The 23873-nt window shown below is 40.4% G+C and overlaps 1 protein-coding gene across 1 annotated transcript in view; it reads left to right on the forward strand.

The window, feature by feature from the left end:
- The window catches only part of PTPRN2 (protein tyrosine phosphatase receptor type N2), a 1011953-nt gene that overhangs the window by 448079 nt on the left and 540001 nt on the right, over nucleotides 1-23873 (forward strand). The window contains exon 11 of the mRNA XM_090047600.1: nucleotides 23152-23231. Coding sequence (XP_089903726.1) covers nucleotides 23152-23231 — 80 coding nt within the window. The remainder of the gene's footprint in view (nucleotides 1-23151; nucleotides 23232-23873) is intronic.

Raw genomic sequence — 23873 nt, forward strand, 5'->3', positions numbered from 1 at the left:
AAAGGAGCGTGGTGGCCCATGGCAGCCAGGTCCCAAGCACCCACCTGTTAAAATGCAGCATAAGTTAAGCAAGGGAGTTAATATCTCCTAGTAGTCACCACTGTTTTTTAATTTCCTGTCAGTCACTTTGGGAAAACATGTCTATTTTGCCATCTATGTACCTGCTACCAAACACCCAGAGCTCCAATCTGCTACTATTTAGGTATAGACATCCTCAACTGAAATTGCCAGGGAAAGAATAGAAAATTAGGCAGTGTAAAAATATGTGATATCTTTCTTGAACACTTGAGTAACAGAAGTAAATAAACAAACAGGGACATTTCTCTTGGGTTAGGGACTATTTAGAAAAGCTGGCTATGTACAAGTCCATGGGGCCAGACGCAATGTACTTGAAAGGGCTCAGGGAGCTGGGTGCTGTAATTGACCATTATTTCTGAAAGCTCATGGCAACTGGGAGAGATCCAATATGACTGGGAAAAGGCAATCATAGTGTCCATCTTTAAGAAAGGAAAGAAAGAGGATCTGGGGAGCTCTAGACGATCAGCCTCAGCTCAGTCCCTGGAAAAATCTCCAAGGAATCCATTTCCAGGTTCTCAACAAATCCATTTCTCAGCACTTGGAGGAGAAGAAGGTGATTAGGAACAGTCAGCATGGATTCACCAGGGGCAAGTCATGCCTGACCAACCTGACTGCCTTCTCTGGTGAGATGACTGGCTCTGTGGGGAGAGCAGTGGATGTGATGCACCTCGCCTTTAGCAAGGTTTTTGATATGGTCTCCCACAATATTCTTCCAGGCAAGCTAAGGAAGTATGGGCTGGATGAATGGACTGGAAGGTGGATAGAAAACTGCCTTGATGTCTAGCTGACAGCTGGTATCAAGTGAAGTGCCCCAGGGCTTGGTTCTGGGACCAATTTTGTTCAATATCTTCATTAACAATCTGGAAGATAGGATGAAGTGCACCCTCAGTAAGTTCACAGATGATACTAAGCTGGGTGAAGCAGTAGATATGGTGGAAGGTAGAGCTAGGATTCAGTGACCTGGACAAATTGGAGGATTGGGCCAAAAGAAATATCATGAGGTTTAACAAGGACAAGTGCAAAGTCTTGCACTTAGGACAGAACAATCCCGTGCATCACTGCAGATTGGGGGCTGACTGGCTGGGCAGCAGCTCTGCAGAAAAGGACCTGGGGGTCACAGTGGACAACAAGCTGAATATGAGACATCTTGTGTGCCCTTTTTGCTAACAGCATACTGAGCTGCATTAGTATAAGTATTGGCAATAGATTGATTATTTTCCTCTGTTTGGCACTGGTGAGGTCACATCTGGAGTACTATGTCCAGTTAGGCCCCCACACTGTGAACGGATGTAGAGAAATTGCAGAGTCCAGAGGAGGGCAGTGAAAATGGTTTAGGGGTTGGAGCACGTGTTTGTGAGGAGAGGCTGGGTGAACTGGGCTTATTTAGTCTGAAGAAGAGAAAACTGAGGCAGAATTTAATATTCACCTTCAGCTACCTGAAGGGAGGCTCCAAAGAGGATGGAGCTGGACTGTTCTCAGTGGTGGCAGATAAAAGAACAAGGAGCAATGGTCTCAAGGTGCAGCAAGGGAAGTTTAGGTTAGATATTGGAAAAAAATAAAGCACTTGGACAGGCTATTTGGGGACGTTGTGGAGGTCCTTGGAGATTTTTAAGATCCGGCTAAACAAATCCTTGACTAGGATTATAGTTGTGGGCTGATCCTGCTTTGAGCAAGGGGTTGGACTAGATGACCTCTTGAGGCTCTTTCCAAGTCTAATTTTCTATGATCCTATTATTCTGTCAGTTTTTGAAAAAATTCATAAATTTTTGCCAATATTTCAAGAGCATTGGCAATTTGAAAACAGCCCAATCTTGTTAAAGAAAGTTGCAAGCTATCTCATTCTGTATGACCAGAATCCTAAAATGTCTATGTCAGTTTTTCCATCATAGATTTCTTACTTTATATTCTTTAGACATAACATCTTAATAAAAATATTTTCAAATAGTAAGAACAAGGAATGTAGTTACTTTATTTCCAACAAGAAATGTAGTTCATAAAATCATGGGCGGGGGTGGGGGGCAAGGAAGCAGAGATTCAAGTAATGAATGTTTTGGTCCTTTAGCTAAAAATAAAATGAAAATCATTAAAAATATTTGGTTCAGGCTGAAGCAAAACCAAGAGCAAAACCTGTTTTCCAGTCATGTAAATAAACCAAAATTGTTACTTTAGAAATCACTTGGAGAGGGGCTTTCTGTCACTAAACTCAGTCCCCTGCTGTAGCAGACAGCCACATCATATAATCCCATTCCAGACCCTGAGCAAACCCCAAAAGGTTTAATATGACCCAGAAAATAATTTTTCCCAATGTCAAAACAGAACCTTTCAACATTTAAAAAAAAAAAAATTCCTCCATTTCCCATGTGAAACCATTTACCAAATTCAATCTAAATTTGAACGTAGCTTTGTTTCTCCCTCCAAAAATGTATTTTTGGTGATTTTATTGTTTTCTGGAAAAATGTTGTACATCTCTTCACCATTCTATGTAATAAGATTTTTTTGGAGCAAAATGATTTAAAAAAACAGTGGAAGTGTCAGGCTTATTGGATTCCTACAAAAGTCTCTACAGTCTTTCATGAAGAAATAAAGCTTTTGTTTTTTGGTTGTTAAATGCTAAATTGTTAAATGACTCATTCCTGAAATTGGTCTTTGTTTCTTTCTTAGAATTAAATGTACTTCAAAATTTAAAAAATTGCTGGAGAGAAGGAAACCCAAACTAAAAGTTAGACCTGAGTCTGTCACTCATGTAAATGGACAATACCAGGGGCCAGTTCTCTACTGGAGAGGATGAAAATGCTGCTCCATTATCTTAATCTATTTACAGCAATAGAACATTTGCACCTTCCTTATCAGGAGAAAGCCCTTAAGGAATGCTTATCACTGTACAAATCAAAACTGTCTGCAGTGCAGTATGTATTTGCAGTCTCTGGAATATGTATTTGCTCTAGTAAAACATGGCTTTCTGGTGCCATAGCTGTGAACATTCTTGTTTGTTTTGTGGATAGGTGGGATTAGAGAAGTTGGTTTCCTTGAATCCATTCATGTATTTAAAACTAGGACTAGGCATAGCTGAACAGGTAGCAAAGTTATTCCATGTAAATACTATATTAAAACTCAGTAGTATGGATGACAGAGATTCCAAATAGGATAGAGCTCATTGTTTTTATTAACATTAACCACATCTATACGTGAGGTTTACTGCGGAGTAGACTAATAAGTGGTGGAGGAAAGCATCACTGTCTACACACGCGACAGTATGAGGCCTCAGTAAACTAATTTACATCAGCATAAGATAGTACTACCTGGGACAGTATTATCTTTCAGCAGGGTAATTTACTGCAGTTAAATGCACATATAGACGCTGACCCTGTGTGTAAATTGCTCCCAGTCAGCTAAGCCAGCTGGGGGCCAGGATCCTGCCTGCTGCCTAGCCACATAACTCTGCACTTTCAGCACCCTTGTGCTCCAGCCAGCCCCTCTGCAACCAGATGCTTACACCCAGAGCCAGAGGCTGACCTCCCTGTACTCAGGCCTGCTCTACCCTGGCTCTCAAATTGCTTCTATCCCAGGTGCACATGTACACACTGCACACATGTAGATTTTGTGCCAGGGAGTAGTTTAGTTTGGCTCAAACTGCTCCAGAGTTTCTTTTGTATTAATGCATGTGTAGATGGACCCAAAAGGTTTTTAAATTATATCAGTTCTGTGCCTTTATTTGAATAATATTTTAGGGAAACTAGAATGAAATAATTTCCCTAAACTCAAGTCAGTGACAAATAAGTATATTTTGTTAAATTAATTAGATGTTTTGGCTCAAGTTCAACTCCTTAAAGTCCTGTTGAATTTAGAGAGACTTAGATTTTTCAGCAAGTTGGTCAGGCATGACATGCCCTTGGTGAATCCATACCTTTGTAACAGAAACCTTTAAAAAGTCTACATTAAGCAAACAAATTAAGTGGTATGGACTTCTTCCTTTGTGCACTGCTGCATAGTAATTATAAGAGAAATGTATGAATCTGAAAGAGCTGGTTAGCTTTTGAGTAACCTTCGAGGGAGAAGCTTCAGGAAGGACTTGACTTAAAGTTTATCCCTAATCTACCTTTGATATTTCTAAAAGCAAGACCCAGACCTCTCAGGAAATATGACTTTTATTTATTTTATGCCATCAAGAGATTTTTTTCATCAGAAAATTCTCAGCAGCTAAAAGTACTCCATATTTTTCTCAGGAACACAGCTAGCATTTTTAACGGAATAAAGTACATAAATTGATGGGAAATGCATCTTGCAATTTTGAAGTCAGTTATAGGAGTTAGGGATATGGTAGAAGAGGAGAGGAAGGTGACATCTTTGGTAAATAAAAAACTGACATGGAAACACAAAATGTGTATGTTCTGAAAACGGGGTAGGTTGTAACTGTGTTGGTCTAAGGACATAGGCGAACAAGGTTCTTTGCGTGAATCTGATATTTTTTATTAGACGAACTTAAATAGTTGGAAAACAATTATTATTGTTTTGAACAATTATTAATTGTGTTCTGAAAAGGCCCAAGTTAGGCATACCAGGCAGTGGTAGGCAAGGGAGAGATATGGACCCTATTCATATCTACCCACCTCCAAATCCGCAGCTGCAAGAACCAGGTATCCATTTAGAGCTGTGTTAACTGTGGCCACTTTCAACATGAGATAGGATTGAGGCTCAAAATGTGCCTCTGGAACTGTACATAGATATCCCAACCATTCTGTTATTGCACCCCAACATAACAGATGGCCATTTCCTGTGTTACAGATTCTGAAAGTATTACAAGTGCTCAGGAGTAGATGCAATCAATTTTACAAATGAAAAACTTGGGGTTAATTTCAAAATACCTGCACAATTAGTAATTAATAAAAAAAGATTTCAGGAACAAGTTTAGTTTTAAAGTGATCCTGAACTTGGAACTGGTTTGGGTCTTTTTTTCATTTTTTGCAATATAGTAATTTAGAAAAAATCTTTCCATGAGGACAATCATAGTCTTGTGGTTAGTTTTGCCTACAGTTACCTATAGTACATGTCTGTATTTTAGCTTCTCCTACTGCTTGGCAGTTTGGCTGAGTGAATTGTTGCTTTTGTAGCTGATTCCCATGTTATTTCTTGATTAGTTGATGCATGGTGGTAATCAGCTTATCTTATCTCCTCTCTCTCACAAACCTGCCAACTTTAACCGATGGCCTGGGATTCTCAGTATAGCCTCAGGCTCGGATCCTAGAGTGTGCAGTCCACTGCTATACTTGGTTTATTGTCAAGTTTGCACTGACATAAACTTTGCTCACCCTGTGAAGCAGATGAGTATGGAAATATTTGGGGAATACATAATTAGAAATGTTTCAACACTGGAGAAAAGATCCAGCATGTTAGCTGTCACTTTCAGATCCAGCCTGAATTTTTATGGAAGTACTAGTTATGCTTAATATGTTTTGTTAATGGTTATGTAGCTGTCAAATAAATTCCATTATTTCTTATTACATCATTAGAGACCATTAAAAGGATATTAGCATACTGATGTAATTATGCAAGCAGACGTAAAATGACTATAGTTATGATTTTATAATCTAATTATAGATGTCCATGGCCTCTGGTGATTGATTGTTGGACTAGTATCATATGGATTGCAGTCAGATGGGTTGCAATACCAGGAGGCATGGCATTTTGAAAAAATGAATGGATTCCACCACTATGTGAACTCTAGTAGTGACCTTTCTTCTGTATTTACAGTTCTTCTGCCACCACAGGCTTAACTTACAGAAAATAATCTTTTTATCAAAGAAAATCCAAATATAATAAAAGGCTGTAAAATCTAGTAGGTCACCTGTAAGTGTAATAGGAAATATATTGTAATTCTGTGGCCTGGGCTACTTGGTTATCACAGACAGTTTTCCTGGATTCTTCTGACACAGCCAGTGTGATTTAACTCTGTATTTGTATTTAGTGTTCTCATATTTGGGACATTTACCTAAAAGGTTGCTGAAGAGATTTGCTGGACTTACTTTTCATTGGATACCTTTCAGTACAAAGAAAATCAAAGGCAATGGCCCTGTCCATGCCTATCAGACAATATTCTTGACCAGTGATACTTTCCTACAGCCCATAGGCTGGATTCAGCTCATTGAGCCATGTCATCCAGGCTGTGGGACCCTCTGCAGGTATGGAAATTTGGTGGTGGGAGAGAAGTGGAGTGGTGGCTCCCACAGCTGTAGCAATTAACATTGCCATTGTTTCCCTTCTGCTAAATATCCAGATGCATGGGGAGCCCTGCAGGCCAAATGATATTGCCCCATGTGCTGGATCACCTTGGCATCCAGGTTCATGCCACAGCTGGATCTGGCACATGGGCTTGGGTACATGCATGTGCTTGTGCTGCATCTAGATCTGATGTTTAGGATCAGGCTGACTTACAGGCTTGTACCTGCAGAATGACCCTGTGTGACAACCACACACTGGGTCAGGCCTGCAGACCGACCCCACACACAAGATCTGGCCCATAGATCAGCCACCACTCATCCAGCTCGTGAGTTTGGATAGGTTGAGAACCACTGTTCTAGACTGAGCTCCCTAGCATTTTCATAGTGTGAAAGATCAAGACTGAAGTTTGTGTTGTGAATATCACAAGATGGTGATCGAACAAGTTCCCTGTAGCAGCTACTGAAATTGCTTACTTGAAGAAGCATTATTAGTAAATTTTAGCCATCTTGAAATTCTGTAGAAAAAAGTGTTAATTAAAAAATCTCTTTTTCTTGTCACTTTATTTCCTTTTCCCCCTTGAACCTATGCTAATGATTCTTTGATATCTGTATCTCTTCTCCTTCATTCCTATTCTAGTACTTCACCAGTCTCTCCCGCTGTGCATCCTTCCATGTTTCTATGTCATTTTTGTCTCCTACTGTGCCCTGTCATACTCTAGAGGAAGCATACTTCCTGGAGAGATCGTAGTTTTTGCTTCTGAAAATTTGTCTTCTCTTAGACTACTACCAGCAAGCATAGGCGGGTTTGGGATTCTAAAATGGAGGGTGGGGACGTAGCAACTGGTACTGCAGGGGTGGATGCATACCCCCCTCTCCCACTCCCAGGCTTCCCCCATCCCTGGGGTGGAAAGATCATACTGTGGGAAAAGCAACTGAGGACTTTTTAAAGTCCCTAAATCAGGTAAGAATGCCCTCCACTCTCAGTACCCACTCCTTCCCCTGGGCTTGGCAAGAGACAGCAGCAGAGGTGGGTGGGTTCCCCCTCCCTGAGCCTACTTCCAGGCTGGTAGGGAAAACCCAGGGGGTTTAGGCAGGGCAGGAAACCCAGCCATTGCTGCTGCCTCTGTTCCCTGCTGAGCCTAGTGCTTCACACAGCTTGGCTGGAGCGTGGCAGATGCAGCTCTAGAGCCCTGTCCCTAACCAGCCCTTGGGCCAGCTATGGTGATGGAGGAGAGGGGGTGGAATGAAGAGGGTGTGTAGCTGAGCACAGAGGAGAAGGTGGGGAGGGCTGAAAGGTGGGGATTCTTATCTGCTTTGGAGACTCAAAAAACCCTGAGCTGCTGTTCCTTCAGCGTGGTCTGAAACAAAGCAGTGCAGCTACACCATTGGATCCTCCCCTTTGTTTTGTTTTGTGATGTGAGGACTGGGAATAGAACTCAAACTTCCAAATTCATGGCAGCTATGACAATGAGTGGGTATCTGCATATATGTGTTCTTTCTTTGCAAACAATACTGTGGCATGCATCAACCAATGCATCTCGAGCAAAACTAAGGAATTTATTCTCCCTCTGTACTTGGCATTGGTGATGTTGCAGCTGGAGTACTGCATCTAGTTCTGGGTGCCACACTTCAAGAAGGATGTGGAGAAGGCTGAATTTGGGCTGGTCTTAGTTTATTTCAGCAATTGATCTATAAGAAGACCTTACAGAGCATGTGAACTGTGACTTCTTAAAGGTTTAAAAGGATTTTCACAAGGACAGTGAAAGGCACATCCTGCCAAATCTCAAGTCCCTGTTACAATGCATAAGAATGGGTTAACATCTTGAAGAAAAGATTTCAGATTTTTTTTTTAGTATGGGTCAATCAATGTATTTTTCCTAACCTCAGTTTTGGAAACAGTTGGAATGTTTTATTGCTGAAGTAAGCAAGTGAGCCCAAGGCATGGAAAAATGCTAGCACAAATAGTGAAAGTTTGGTAAAGCTAGATGCATCTAAGGAAAAAATCCTATAATAGAAAGGTGACCATAATCATAGAAACATAGAGAAGTCAGCCTATAAGTATATAAGGGGTGTGCACCAGCAACTGGGAGAACATCTTTCACCCCGTGGTATGAACGATGTGTGCCCCTGGAGGCTTGGGGGGCACGGTGGGTCAGGAGTGTGGCACTGCCACTGGCAGCATTGATGACTGCCAGCAGGGATCGCAAACTGCCCACAGACACTGCCGGCGGTGTTGGCGGGGGGTGGTGAGCGGCGACCACCCACACTGACACTGTTGGTGGCACCTTTTTCTAGGGGGTGAACTGCCATGCTCAGGGGTTGCACATGCACCCGTGTGCACCTCCTATACATCACCCCTGCCCCATGAGAAGACAAGGTCCACCAGTCATAAACTCTTGGAAGACTGTTTTAGGCTGGAAGTAAGGAAAAACTTCTTTAATGTCCGAGTCCCCAGGGCCTGGAATAGACTCCTCCCAGAGGTGGTGCAAGCAGCTGCTCTGGGTTCCTTTAAGAAACACTTGGATGCCTGTTTTGCTGGGATCATTTGACCCCTGCTGACTGCCTGCCCTTTGGGCATGGGGCTGGACCCGATGGTCTTGTGAGGTCCCTTCCAGCCCCAATGACTATGAAATCTATGAAAGTAGGGCTGGAAGGGACCTCCAGAGACAGTATCATTATCCAAACCATCCTATACAAATCCATTGTCTAACCCTATTACAAAACTACACAGTTGTGACAAAACCACAAGATCTAACACCCTGAATTGCCACAGGTAAAGGAGGGAGATGATGATTTGTGCTATCTTTCCTGTCTTTAGTAAATATGTATGTTTATGTTGGCCGTTGTATCCTAATCATGCTATAGAGATTTTGTTCATTGTTTGTCTAACACCTGAAAACTTTACCAACTCCTGAAAATCTCAATTAGCTATTTAATCATATTCACTCATCCAGAACTTAAACACCGAGACAGTAGTTTTGTGTTATGCTGATAGAGTCTGTCTTAGTACCTAGATATACAGATCTTAGAAAAGTACTGGTAGCTTGACAGGTAGAATGGTGTGAAACTGGTTTGTTTAACCCAGTGTGCAGATTTGGAGGGCAGTAGTAAGGACTGTCATCTCCTGGTTTATAGATGTGTTTTATGTAAGTCTTGAACAGATTAACTGTTTATAAAGCCCAATAAACTTAGAATCAGGCACTGACAGGCATGGCCTTCCTTATGAATAGTGATGGTCCTTGCCTTAACAAACTAAAAATAATGCTGTGAAAATGCTTAAGCTTTAACCTTGCAAAGGTCCTAACAGATGGATCATGTCTCCTCATTGATTAATCATATTCACTTGTGCAGTGTCAGGTAGTTGCCCTTCTGATTTTGCATATTTGTGTCAATGTTTTCACTCACTGAGAATAAATTCAAATTATTACACCTGGTACAAGGCACTAGAGAATTAGGCCCTAAATCAGTAAGCACTATCACTTAATATACTTTTATTAGTTAAAATACAAATTTTCCTGCTTATAAGTATACCAGCTAGGCTGCTGAAAGGTATCAAGATGAAGAATGCACATAAAAATACACTTTAAACACAATGTATTTTTCACAGTTACTTAACTTTGCTATTATTTGACTTAATCTCTGGGGAATAAAACAATAATCTCTGTACAGCAAGCAGTGTTTTGAGTGAATTTTTAGCCTTCTAGTGTTCAAACTCTATAGTTTAATGTTCAGAGAGTAAATTACAACTCATGCATGTTTTATTCTTCAAAAAATATCATTAGGAACCTAGTTTTCATGGCAGCTAAAGCTGACAAATTTCACAGATTCAGTGTGTTGAAAATGTCAAGTTCTGTGGCTTGTGACAGATTAATAGAAAAATTATTTAAAAACTCTGCAAATTATTCATAGACCTTGATTGTTCATCAGATTGCATTTTGCAAAGAATAAAAATTAGCTAAACTGAGTAGAACATCAATCTATAAATTGGGTGTTGTTAATATTTTAAATAATTGAAATAGTAGGTTTAGTGAAAAATCTTCACCTGAAACCAAATGAATTGTAAAATCTTTGAAATCTTAATTCTTCTTTTTCTTCCTCCTCTTCTTTTTTTCTCTTCTACTTCCTTTTCTTTTTCCTACTCTGGAATCAAGCTTCAGTAAATTTAATAAAGTATGTTTATATAAATAGCTTGATTCATAGGTCTTCTGAATGTCATTGTCTTTAAGAAAAAGTATCCCTTTTGGGCCAATGTGTGATTTTTCTGTAAAATGTTCTGAAATTATTCTGTTGATGATGCTGTATCAGCCATAACCAGTGAAACTAAGTACAGCAATGTCACTTCAGGGAGAGCCACTTCAATGGCATTAGTTTCATGATCCCAGAGGCAAGGAGGGCAGTGCAGGGTGCCCAAATAGCAATCTGATTTGTGTAGATCATCTGATAACCGCCAGAGGTTATACCTTAAAATACTGGCTGTGTGTAGATAGGTTGCAGAGGTCTGTCTGAGCCACAAAAGAGGTAAAATCTGACCTAAGTTTTTGTTCTGAATGGTTGGTCTAGCAGGGTTTGAATGCTTTGAAGCTGTTAAGTTTAATTGTTGTGTCCAATGTGCCTGTCAAATACTAATACCAGTTGTGTAATATAAAGTTTTCTAATGAAAATGTAACCACAGTAGCCAACTACCAACTAAGTGATCATTCTGGGGCCTAAGCCAGCTGCTAATTTATCTAATTAGTTAACACCAGCAGGCAGTTTAGGTAGTAAAAGAAATTGCACCTTCCTGTCAGGTTCTGGCCAATGTTAGATGCAAGATTTAAGCAACTATTGAGCTGATGAACTACAACAATTACTGTCTATCTATGTGTCATACATCTGTTGGTTTTATGTTGTTTAATGGCAGAAGGTTGGAAATAAGGAGCTGACTCATCCACAGCAGGTATAAAATATATAAATACAGGTATACTGAGCAGGAGTCAACAGATTGACTTATTTGGCACTAGTGCAATTGCCATTGGTATATATTTTTCTGTTTCTGTATCTGTTATTCAAGAAGGATAATGTAAAATTGGAAAGGGTTCAGAGAAGTGGCAGGACTGGAAAGTAGGCTGGTGTTCTGACTACTGCTGCTTCAGGGAGTTTACAAATGCCCTGCCTAGTGGTCATGCTGCCTCCGAACTAGAAGCAGCATAGTTGTGTTTACATGATGGGTCATAGGCTAATTAGTAATGCTGAGTGACAGTGCCAGTTAGCCCACCGTGTGTTCATTAGCCTGCTCACAGTTCAATTTGGACAAGACAATGCTGCTTACAATTTAGGAAGGAAAGTGTATTTGAGGACACCGCTGTCAGGGAATGAGTTTTCTGTTTATCCATAGTCTAAATGGCCTAGGGGTTGACACCCTTTTAAAGACTTGTAGTGGCATAGGCTAGATTGTTTATCTGATTATCTGGATTTATGTTTATGGTAAAACATAACATGAGAAAGTGAGCCATGTAAATGTCTTTTGGGTCAGATTCCCCACTAAAACCTGACTCTGTACCATTTTGATGATATAAAGCATGAATGGAACTTGGTTTTACTGGCCAACTGAAATGGGTTTAGAGCTGATTTAATTCACAGCAGCAGTGGATGCCCATCAACAACACATCTCTGGCTCTGCGTTGCTGCATCAATCACATATCCCATATTATGAAAATGCCACTATTAGATATTTGTTTTCTGTAAGTTCATATAACATCTATTTGTATGTTTATATAGTTGCATATAACAAAGTATGTGTTTATAAACATGTAGAATCCTTAATTTTTTCAACTCATTGATGAGCTGTGGAGGATAGTAGAAGGTTTCAATGCCATAGTAAAAAAAATGGATATAAGCATCACATTCCTAAACATAGCAGAGACAGAAATGTATACACACTGCAAGTCATTAGTTCAAGCCCACCAAACATTCCCTAAGACAATTATCTTCTCTGCTATAAAATTTACTTTCCACAGTTCTCTAGAGCGTTGCTAATTGCTTTTCTTAACCCCAAAAGATTAAAGATTTTTTAAAAGGAATGTATAGACGTGTACTGCCTCTAATTTCAAAGAGAAGTTTTATTAAGACAAGCTGGTATTATGAAACAAGATCATTAGAGGAATGTTTAATACAGGAAATATGCGGTCCCAATCCCCTAATGTCCCCCAATCTCAGGAAAATTGATTCAACCTTCTCTCAGTGTTATGCAGCCTCAAACACTTCCCTGTTTGGCAGCAGCTCCATGTCTCCTCATTGAGAATAAATATGACACTGTTGGCACTTGCTTCTCAAATCCTTTTCCACTAGGGGGTATGATAGACTGTAACTATTTCACAGTAAACCTCCTGTATGATATTGTAGCACTAAAGCGTACAAACATGAGTGAGAAGAACAGGCAAGAGAAGTTCAATTAATAATTTATAAGGATTTAACTCATGTCATTCATAAATATAATAGTAAGGCTTGAAAGTGATGTGGAGATTGCCATATTGATCCTGCTGTAGTTTTGTTTTTTTCAGACTGCTCATGTGCTGAAAGGTAAAATACAACAAAAAGACTGGTCAATGAAACAGTTAATGAAAAGAAATAATTATAATTTCATTTCACACAAAGTGTATTGTTTGTTCCAGTGCATGCTGGAATCATGTACCTTCCAAGCTTCATATGAGTAATACATAAACCCTTCTGGGGGGAGCATCATTAAATCAGCAAACAACCTTCAAGTTATTTTAGTGAAAACACTGCAATTACTTCATTGCTAGTAAACAGACTACAAGACAATAGCACGTAAGGGTGACAATTTGCAATATGCTTCAAATTTCTGTGTTTAAAAAACCCCCCGAACCCTCACCTAATATGGCTGAAGGCAACGTTATTGAAATTAAAAAAGCAGAGGTTCTGACAGCGAACAGAGGGGTAATTAGTCTGTAAATTTCAAGTAATATATTTAGCAGATCATTGAAACAGACATTACATTTTGCATAGGGACCATTCCCTGCTTATTACACTTGAAACCAGAATTACCTACCTTTACTGAAAAACAGTTTATCAAAAGTGTTAGCAAAAAGTGCTGTATGTGATTACAATAATTTAGGCTGGCTACATTTTCAGAGCTATATTCTGCTCTTATTTCTACTGATATAAATTCCCTAAAGTCAGAAGAGGTTACTCGAGACATATAGTGAGAGGACAATACAATTAAAAAAGGTTTTTTAAAAATCTTAGATATAGTGTTGAATGCCTAGATACAATGTGCTGCTACTTGACATTTTTAATGTCTCTCTTGTAAGAGAAAAAATGCTACACTACATGTTCTCGATTCAGTTTATATTTGAAGCAGAGTACTGCTGCTTATGTTTATGATCTGTTTCATCTGCACAGCTCACTGAAGGTTTGTGTGATGTAATCTGCTCCAAAGGAGGGATGCCTTTACTAACTGGCGGCATCATCAGGGATTTGTGAGATCAGTTTGTTTGCAATCCATCAGGTCATAAACAATAATGTGCACTCCAGTGAGCCTCAGTACTTAAAGCGATGTAAAGACACTTGCCATTAATACTAGCTAAGCTTCAGAGTGCTTGGCAGCATCAGGAAAAAGGAGCTTACCCTATCTTGATTTCTGCTAACTCATTTAAAGTTCTTTTCCAGGAAGTGTTATGGGTACGTTATGTCTTACAACCTTTTCTCAGCCTGCACCTCCCATTAAAGTTCTCTAAAAAATATGTATCAATCAAATTATTATTATTATTTTGGTCTAATGTAATCCTCCTACACATAACGAACAATGCTGAATTCCCCAGGGGGCAGCCATTCTTATTGAAATGTTTATTTATTGAGTGCTTTTTGCCAGAAAGCTCCCATGAGGAAAATCTCCATTTTATGAGCTTCTGATGCAGTCTGTTCCCAAAACATCTAGCATAAAATACAATTTTGGCCATTAAAAATGTTGCTTTTTTTTTAAAGATAACCAAAAGAATACTGACATGCAAAATTTATGTGATAGGGACAGAACGTTCCTATTATCCTACTACTATAAATATTCCAAGACCAGTTTTGTGTGGGTTTTCTTCCTTTAATACATCTTCTTGACAGTATATTCAAGCATTAAAAACTACATTAAAATAACAATATTCTATGTTAAACACTTTAGATTTCTCTCTCTCGTAAGAGAGGAATTCACCAATATTTTTACAGTCCCCTGGCAAGATTTTTCCCACCTCATCTTTTATATCTTCTTTGTCCCCCTGCACTTTCAGAAGGGCTCCATGGTGCATTGACAATGCCTGTGGCAGAGAGAGAGCCGTATCTTTCCAACTCTGAATTGTATCATGTTCTTGAGTCAGCCAGGTGGAGTCACTAGAGAATAATCATAGGAAAGTAGAGATGGAAAGGAGCTTACAAGGTCATATAGTCCTGGCCCCTGCTGAAATCAGGATCATCCCTGACTAAACATTCCCAGCCAAGTGTCTATCTAGCCTGCCCTTGAAAACTTCCAAGGGTGGAGGTTTAATAATGTCTCTAGTTGCCTGTTCCAGTGGTTGACCACCATTATAGTCAGGAAGTCCTCTTAATCTCCAAACTGAATTTCCCCTGCTGAAGCTTGAGGCCATTTGGTCCTAGTCCTGTCCCCAGCAGTCACAGAGAAAAGTCTATTTCTATCCTATTATAACTGCACTTCAGGTATTTGAAGACTGTTATCACCTTCTCTTCTCCAGATTAAATAATTCTTGTTCTTTCAGCCTTTCTTCATACGTTTTGCTTCCCAGGCTTATAATTTTTTTTGTTGCGTTGGACCCTTTCCAAACAGTGCAAATCCTTCTTGAAGTGACAAGCCCAAAACTGGATACAATACTCCAGTTGAAGCCTCATGATTGCTGGATAGAGGAAAAGAAACCCTCCCTTGATTTCCAAGTGACACTCCTGTTAATACAATCCAGTATGCTCTTGGATTTTTCTGCAATGAGCACACTGTTGGCTCATATTCATAATGTGGCATTTAACAAGGTTCATGACTTACGGGCTGGAGCCCAGCTGCAAGGGGTTAGAGGGTAATAGCTTGCCTGGTTAGGAGTGCTGGGCCAGCTGACAGGTATGATTGGCTGGCCCTGGAGAAAGTTAGAAGCTTCCAGAGAGATGCTGCTGGAGGGGAGGGAGGCTGAGAGGAAAGGCAACACTGAAAGACAGCAGTGAAGCCCTTGCCTGGGATAGGAGAGGCAGTGGGGGAGAGAGGTTGTTGATGTTGTGCCAAACCTGCAGCCCCAGAAACTGGCACAAGCAGCAAGGAGAGTTCCCACTTTTATATAGAAAATCATAGGGGTTAGGGTCACAAGCCAATGGGCCAAAGGCAGGGAGCAGGTAAAAGTAAAGAAACATCAACACTGGTAACAAACTCAGCACCTTAATTTTACCCCCACACCTCTGGAAGTGTCCCCAAACAAGCCCTTGGTCCTTACAGCACTTCAATAGCAGCCTGCAGCTGCCCCGAAGTCAGAGTCCAGCTCCTTCAATCTGAAGTCCTGCTGATGGAGCCAGTGAGATTTCCAGCTCCATTGTGTGTGCTCTTCTGTCTAGGGCTGCCCAGGTTCCACATGCACGATGCTCTCTCTTCCCCTTATTCCAGCCCCAAGCTTCCTTTTCATTTTTCCCTTGCCACCCCTCCGCTGCCCCTCCACTATTTATTATAGTGATTGAGGCACTGTTACGCTTCCAGATTGCTTTAAAATTGTAAATGTGTCAATAAAATACTGTGTTCAGTTGATACCTCTCTCCCTCTCTCTTTCTCTGTGTGTGTGTGTGTGTGTGTGTGTATATGTTGGCATTTCATTTTTTCATTTCATTTTATTTGCAGATTTGGGATTTTTTATCAGAGAACTTACAAAATTTATCAGGGAATCTACAGTTTTTAAACAGAGAAAATCAGGATCCCTGCTGATCAGGGAGAGGATATACTTTTTCCCACTTGGAATAATAATCAGCTGCTACTAAAACATACTTGTTTTTGTGTAATGTAATGAGCAGGGGACCCAGAATATCCGTTGCTATCCTTTCCAGGGGTTGTCCAGTCTGCATGGAGGCCATGGGCACCTGGGATTACTCATCAGTCCTTTTGGGCATCACACATTTTGCATGTCCTGCACCAGTCCATAACAGATTTTCTCCAACCTAACTAGAAATACTCAGACTGGATCTTATGAGAGACCTTTTCCATGCCCAAATGTCTCTCACTATTAACATCACATAGAACTTGCAGAATTTTTGGTATTTCTTTCTCTGCTACCACTGTTTGAATAAGCTCAGGTCTTTTGGCAGCTTCTGGAAGTTTTTGCACTAGTACTCCTTGCCTAATACTTAGCTAAGGTCACACTGCCTGGTACCTCTTTAAGCGTGGACGATGCTGTCTTTCTTCAGGGAACTCATTATCAATTTTATTTTTCCTTATTATTTTTTTAATGTTAGCATCTTCCCATCATTTTGTACAAAAATCTGCCAAACTTCTGGCTTCTGTATTTGGGGTTGGTTCACCCCTGGCTGTCTCAGCTGCTGACAGTAGCTGTATCCCCACTGCTTCAGCTTCAGGTTCAACTTTTGCTATGTGAGGCCTACAGGACCAGTCATCAGCATTCTGGTGTTGTTTCCCAGGGCAATGCACTATTTGGTAGTCAAACTCAGGCAACTCTTCTAACCATCTAGCCAGTTGTCCTTTGGGTTGCTGGAAATTCTGTAGCCATGGAGAAATCTGTGGTCTGTTCTTAATGTGAATCATCTCCCCAGGAGAAAGTATCAAAAATGGTTGGTAAAGGTCACCACAGCAAGCAGTTCATTTCTTGTAGTTACGTATTGGAGCTCACCTTTGTTTAAAGCTCAGCTTGCATAGGCTAGTATCTTCTCATGGCCTCCAACTTACGACAACAGAGCTCTTATATCAATATCACTTGCATTAGTGTCCAACCAGAAGGGTAACTGAGGGTCAGGATACATTAAGACAGGGGATGACATCAACTACAGCTTTAGCTCTATGAATGGGGTGACTGTACATCCCAGTTTGGCCAGGACACTCCCAGATTCATAGACTGGTCCAAGATGGTTGGACCAGAATCCAGCGGGGAGGCAGAATAGCATGATGCACCAGGCAGGCAGCTGGGTAGGTGCCGCTGCTGCTGTACAGGAGAAAGGCAGGTGGACTAGCAGGTGCCACCATGCCTCAATGTGGCATGTCCCTGCTCCTGCATAGCAGCAGCAATGCCTGCCATGCTGCTCCACCTCTCTGCTGGACTGCGGCCTAGAACTTTTGACCAACTGGCTGGGACCAGCCTTCAGAATCAGGGGTGACCCAGGCAAACTGGGCATTTGGTCCCCCTATCTATAAAGGCATCTTGACATTTCTTGGTCCAGATGAGCTTACCCTTATCGGAGAGCTTATGTAAGAGGCTTGCAGTGGTAGCAAAATCTACCACAAATCTTCTATAATAGGAGGCTAAATTCAAGAACCTGCATAGTTCTGTTACATTTCAAGGTACTAGCCAGGTCTTAACAGCCTCCACTTTATCTGGATCTGGGCATACCCCCTCCATGGAGATCATGTGTTGAAAAAAATTCATTTCCCTACAGAAAAGCTGACATTTGGCAGATTTAATTTTCAAAGTTGGTTTCCTTCAGCCTCCTTTCAGTTTCTGTAAGTGCTCCTGAAATGTTTGGCCTACCACAATGATATCATCCAGGTACACCAGGTAGGATGTCCCTTGAAAATCTGCTAATATGATATCCAGCAGTCTCTGAAATGTACTAGGAACATTATATAAAACAAAAGGCATAACATTAAACTAAAAAAGTCCCTTCTTAGTATAAAAAGTTGTCTTAGCTCTCTCCTCTGTGTGCACTTCCACTTGCCAGTACTTTCTAGCTGGATCAAGGGTGGATAACCATTGAGCTTTGGCCAGAAGGTGTCTAGTGTGTCATCAATTAAAGGTGAGGGATAGGCATCCTTAAGAGTAACATCGCTCAGTCTATGATAATCCTGGTAGTGCTCAGGGGAACAGGGACTCCCCCAACGCCTGCTGGTCCCCCCTGACTAGTTTGTAACAGGCCACTAGATCCCCCTCAGCCTTCTCTTGTGGAGGCTGAACAGGTTCAGGTCCCTTAGCCTCTTCACTTAACAGTGTTTTGTTTAGTTTGATGTAGGAAAGGGGGAAGGCCGGATCCCTGGCCTGGCTAAAGGAGTAACAACCCACTACAGGCATATTCCTTGTCACCACAGAACGTAAGTCTCCCTCCTTGATGAAATCCTTATGCCATCCTAGATTTGGACCCAGGGGTGCAGATGTTTGTTAATTGCAGTGTAATTCATTATATAGGCCCTAGATTACCTCTGATGTTGATGCTACATGTGTAGGATTTAAGAATCCATGTTGGGAACAACCTAGGTCAAAATAATGGAGGAAGATTATTTTAATCAGAAATACAAAAGTGCTGCAAGGCCCTTTGACCCTTCCCATCCCTGGCCCTAGTTTTGACACCAACTTGTTCTGTGATCCTGATCAGCTGCTGAAACTCTTTGGCTATATTAACATGGCAAAATACAGGACCATGCAGAGAAGTCTGTGCTAGCTTTAAATGACTAATGTGTGTAGCAGAAAAAGTATAGCACAACACTGCCCATGGTACTAAGTTCTGTTGAGAAATAAGGTACCCAGGCAGAGTCCTGTGGTAATGCAGCTATACTGCTTCCTGTATTTAGGCTATTAATTCAGAAGTAGCTTGGGCAGTAGTAGTTATGGCACTCAACTCTACTGTATAGACACCCATTATGACTCAGCTGTGGAGATTCTCTCATGTGAGCATGAGTATTAACTCCATATCTTTGCCTACCACTGTTGACTGCCCAGTACAGCTTGAAGACAGGTGTAAAGGTGACCTTTGCACTACCCTGGTGCTGTCTTTGTGTTAGAGTGGTCCCCCGGGGCATGCCCACACCAGATTAGTACCGTGCCAGTGAGGTGACTGAATTGGCTATTAGATAAAAGCTCCAAAAAGCCCCATTCAAGTGCCTGATCTATGCAGATCCTGTGGAGCCGGGTTGAAGCAACACAGTAAAGCGCAGTTTTTGTGGTGGGGGGTTTAACATCTGCAAGCAACCAGTATTAGTATACACAACCACTACTACACTAAGACAGGTATGTTACTTCCATTTTATGAGGTAGCAGATAGGGAACAGGTGTGGGACTGCAGTAGTGTGCATGTACACCCAGTGTTATTTAGAGCATGAGCATTTATGAACAGAAGACCTGACGTCTTGCCTCTTAGACCATCATCAGGGGATAAGAAATAGCAGAGGAGCAGCTATAGTATGCTATCAGAGGATATTCTTGCCTTGGGTCATCTTCTGCTGGGTGCCTGTCTCAGCTTTAAGGCTCAAATTTGTTGGTGGCTTGAACACTTGCAAAGCAATTTGAGAATCTTAGATGAAAAACCTTATAAAAGTTTAAGTATTGTAGTTTAAATTGCTATTAAATGCTGCTTATACAAGATTTACAGGCATTTAACACTTATTAATCCAAGAGAAATTAATTTTAATAAATCGACACCTGGATTGCCATTTTGGCAATAAATCTTTCTAGTATTTGAAGAAAAAGGATTGACTAATGACATTTGGGTTAATTCAGAATAAAACACAGTAGATACATTTGAAGCAAGGCGATAGCAGCCAACTTTGGCACTGTGCCAACAGGCATCCCACCTCGGCTATGTCAAAGCAGCTGTGCAGCTATTGCAATCCTAATAAACATTGTATTGTTTCAGTATGTAACAGCATGATCTATAGCTCATGCAATGCCAGTAACTGAAATATCCTAGCCCAGATTCTGATGTGATGCTTCTGGTTTTCTGCTGCAGCTTTGAAAACTATGTATAATATTCCAAGATACATTTTCCAACACCATAACTGTATAACTAATTTTATGAGTAATTTTTAAAAGGTTTTCTGGATTTCTCTGAAGTGCTCACATACTGAAGTGATGAACCCTATAAAGTGCTGGTCAGACGGGAAGGCAGCATCCCCTCAGTCTATCCTATGTAGTGTGGGAAGTAGCCTTTTTTCCTTGATATATTTAATAACCTTTACAGCAACAGGACATTGGCTGCTGTGGTCCGATCTGCTTTACCTGTGGCGGGCTAGGGTGTTATGTTTTGTGTTGTGTCAACTAATTTTGCTAAAAGGTTAGCTTTGTATAGGATGGTTTGGATAGGAATGAACCTGCCTCAGGCCAGGAGTTGGTCTAGATGATCTCTTGAGGTCTCTTTCAGCCCTACTACTCTATGATGCTATACCATGGATAAATAGTGAAGAACAGCATCATGTGCAAGAGTAGGGATGTTGCTCTTGAGTTCTAATTCCAGGTCTCATGCCAATTCTTTCTGTGGTCTTCAAACAGTCTTAAAATCAGTCTGTTTTCTCATCTATCAAAGTTTGACTTTTACATATGTTACCACAGATTACTTAGTTTCAAAATAAAAAAACATGATAGCACATAAATGTTAAATAATATTACTTTAGCCAAGATAAAGACCCTATTTCAAGTTGCATAGCAACTTTTCAAATTTCATTCCTTTATATGCAGCTGCCATAGAAGGTCAAAGCATGTTTATGTATGGTGCTACTTAATATACTTCACCATTAATGCAGGTTTATTTATATTTTGTAGCACAACTATAACTATTTGCAAAGATTATATGATTACTAATCAAGGAGATCAAATAGTATATGTAATATGTGTAAATCTTTACCTCGATGCCAAGTTTCATGCGTATTATGCTGTTCTATATTGAACATGTACTTTAATTTCTAAAGAGTTTTGTTTTCAGGAAAGTTTTAAAAGGGATAATGTGTTTGTTAATTATAAGGATTTTTCATAATATTTTAGTGATTTTTAATCACTCTTCATGATAATCCTTGTAATTAAAATCTGTTTTCATAAGAATATTATCCTGTCAAGAGATAGTTGGAGTTATGGGGAATGCTTGTTACAGAAATACTGATCTATTTTTTTCTTTAAAAAAAGTCCAGAGCCCTTTGTTTTGGCAAATACCATAGACCAGATCCTATTTTTATTTCTGCCTGTCTAAGCCTATATGGTCACACTAAAAAATCTGCATCTCACCTCAGGAGAATGATCCTGCTCTGCCCAGGCAGGGATATAGTTTATGTATTCTCTTTGTGGATAGCCTATATTATTTTCAGAGCTTGTACCTACTGAGCAGGGAGTCAATGGGGGGGCAGCCAATACAAAATGCTGGCAGGGTGGAGGAAAGAATGCACTCCTGTCCCTCTGGCATCTCAGAGCTGCCCATTACATTACATGGCTTCCTTACTGGATGGGACGGAGGACCTATCTACCCTTGGCACGATAGCCTAGGGATTAAAATAGTGGCCCAGGAAATGGAGACTTACAAAGTTGTAGGGCCTGCTCAGCTGAGGGATTTTGAACCCCAAGCAAGTGCCCTAAGCACGAGTCTCTGGTCTAAGCAGGAATGAGGGCACTTAACACGTTTCCTGTTGAAGCTGAACCACTCGACAAAAAGGACTGGAACAAGCATAGGGTCAGCGGAGCATGACTCAGTAGTCCAGCTATTAGGGCCCTTCCTTAGGAGAGTGAGAGCCTTGGGTTATGTAATTAATGTTCTTAATGTATTTTGCATTAAATAGCCAGTGTATGAAATGAGGATGACTCCTTATCTTTTTTTTTTTTTTTTACCTATGTGCTTAAGGTTAAGATGCAGGTGCATTACAAAAATAGACACATTAATGGCCTTCTAAAGATGCAAGATGAGTGGAATAATATTGCGCTTAGGTGGCTTGTATCTAAGGTTAAGTCTGTGTTTCTGCTAAGGAAAGAAGCCTGTTTGCTCTAATCAGCATGTAACCAAGCTTGGAAAATTAAGCTATTTCTATAGACAACATCCTTCTGAGCCAATAAGTAACTTAGCCCTGCCCACTTGTTCCCACTCAGCATGCCACCCCAAATTAGGCAGCACAGATGGCATAGAGCAGCCCTGAGCCCACACATTGAGACAAAAAGCCTGAGAGTGGTGCTAGAATCTGGCTGATTTTGCTATTCCTTATCAAGATAATTAGTAGCTAAATTTACAAGTGGTTTGTGGATTTGTAGATTTTAATGCCAGAAAGACTGTTGCAGTCCTCTAATCTGACCACTTACGTAATACAGGCCATCAAGTTTCACCAACTGATTCCTGCATCAAGTCTGCCACTTCTGGCTGAAAGATATTCAGCCTTATTTTAAAGACTCCAAGTGATAGATAATTCATCCCTTCCTAGGCAAGCTGTTCTAGTGGCTAATTATCCCCACTGTTAAAAAAAAGAAAAAACAAAACACACTATTTTACCAGTCTGAATTGTCTAGCTTCAGCTTCTAGCTACTGAATTGTGTTATGCCTTTGTCCACTGCATTAAGTAGTTTTCTGTTTTATAAAATCTGTTCCCCATAGGGGTACTGACAGATCATAAGTAAAACATAACTAAATGGTGCTCCTTTGTCCTCTCACTGGAGGGCAGAATATTTAGACATTTTTATTATTTTATTATTTAGACCGTTTTAACAGGCTCTGGACTTTGAGTTCTGTGGATGCTCTGTGTTATATTTGGGTAAATAACTTGCTGGCTTTGGGCAACTTATTTATGTGAACTTTGCAAGTGTGTCTAAAGAAGCAAAAGGAAAAGTGATATTGGTATAGTCTCCATTTTCATTTATTTTTTAAATTAGTTTTTATACCACATTGTGCCATATGTATGTCTTGGTTCTGAGTCTCATTTTAAATTGTTTTCTAGTGTGATGAAAGGAGCGGTGACCTTCAGAGTGCACTCAAATCTCCAAAACATTTCCACTGCAGATGTTACCAAAGCAGCAGGTAAGAATCTTTACTGCCCTCCACAGCCTCCTTCCCTCCCAAAAAACCGAGGCCCACCCACTATTCAGTTCCACTCAGTTCAGAAGACAGCATCAACAACAACAACAAAGGGAAGGCACATTCTCAAAGGGAGATTGACATTTAATGAAGGAGACGGTTGAGGGGTGAATGGCACATATGGGAAATTGAAGTGTAACATCTCTGAGTCGATTAAAACTGTCTGAGACTTCATTGTTTATAAAGGAACTGGATTAAACAGAGATGTAGACATGGCCTAGCATACTGAAAAACCCCTCAGTGGTATGCTTGATAGAGAAAAAATAGAGACTAGAGTATTATAAGATGAGAATTTGACATCTATGACTTAAAAAGAATGACATTTTAAGGAATAAAAGCAGCATTTTTGTAATTAGGCCTTTAATTGTGAATCCAAAAAAGTTACAAATATACTTTTATCTCTGAGTTACTTTGACAGTTCACACAAGCTATAAATCATGGGAGACACTGTACATCTAGAGCTATACAGCTACAGTGTAAAGGCCCTGAAGTAGGCTTATCATCGGCTTGGATATCAGTTGCATTATGAAATGTAGTTTGTGAATACAAGATATCATTTCTATCAAATAACTGAAATGGTAATTG

The sequence above is a fragment of the Crocodylus siamensis genome, chromosome 5 (genome assembly GCF_052110815.1).
Source record: "Crocodylus siamensis isolate JL-2025a chromosome 5, ASM5211081v1, whole genome shotgun sequence".
NCBI lineage: Eukaryota > Metazoa > Chordata > Crocodylia > Crocodylidae > Crocodylus > Crocodylus siamensis.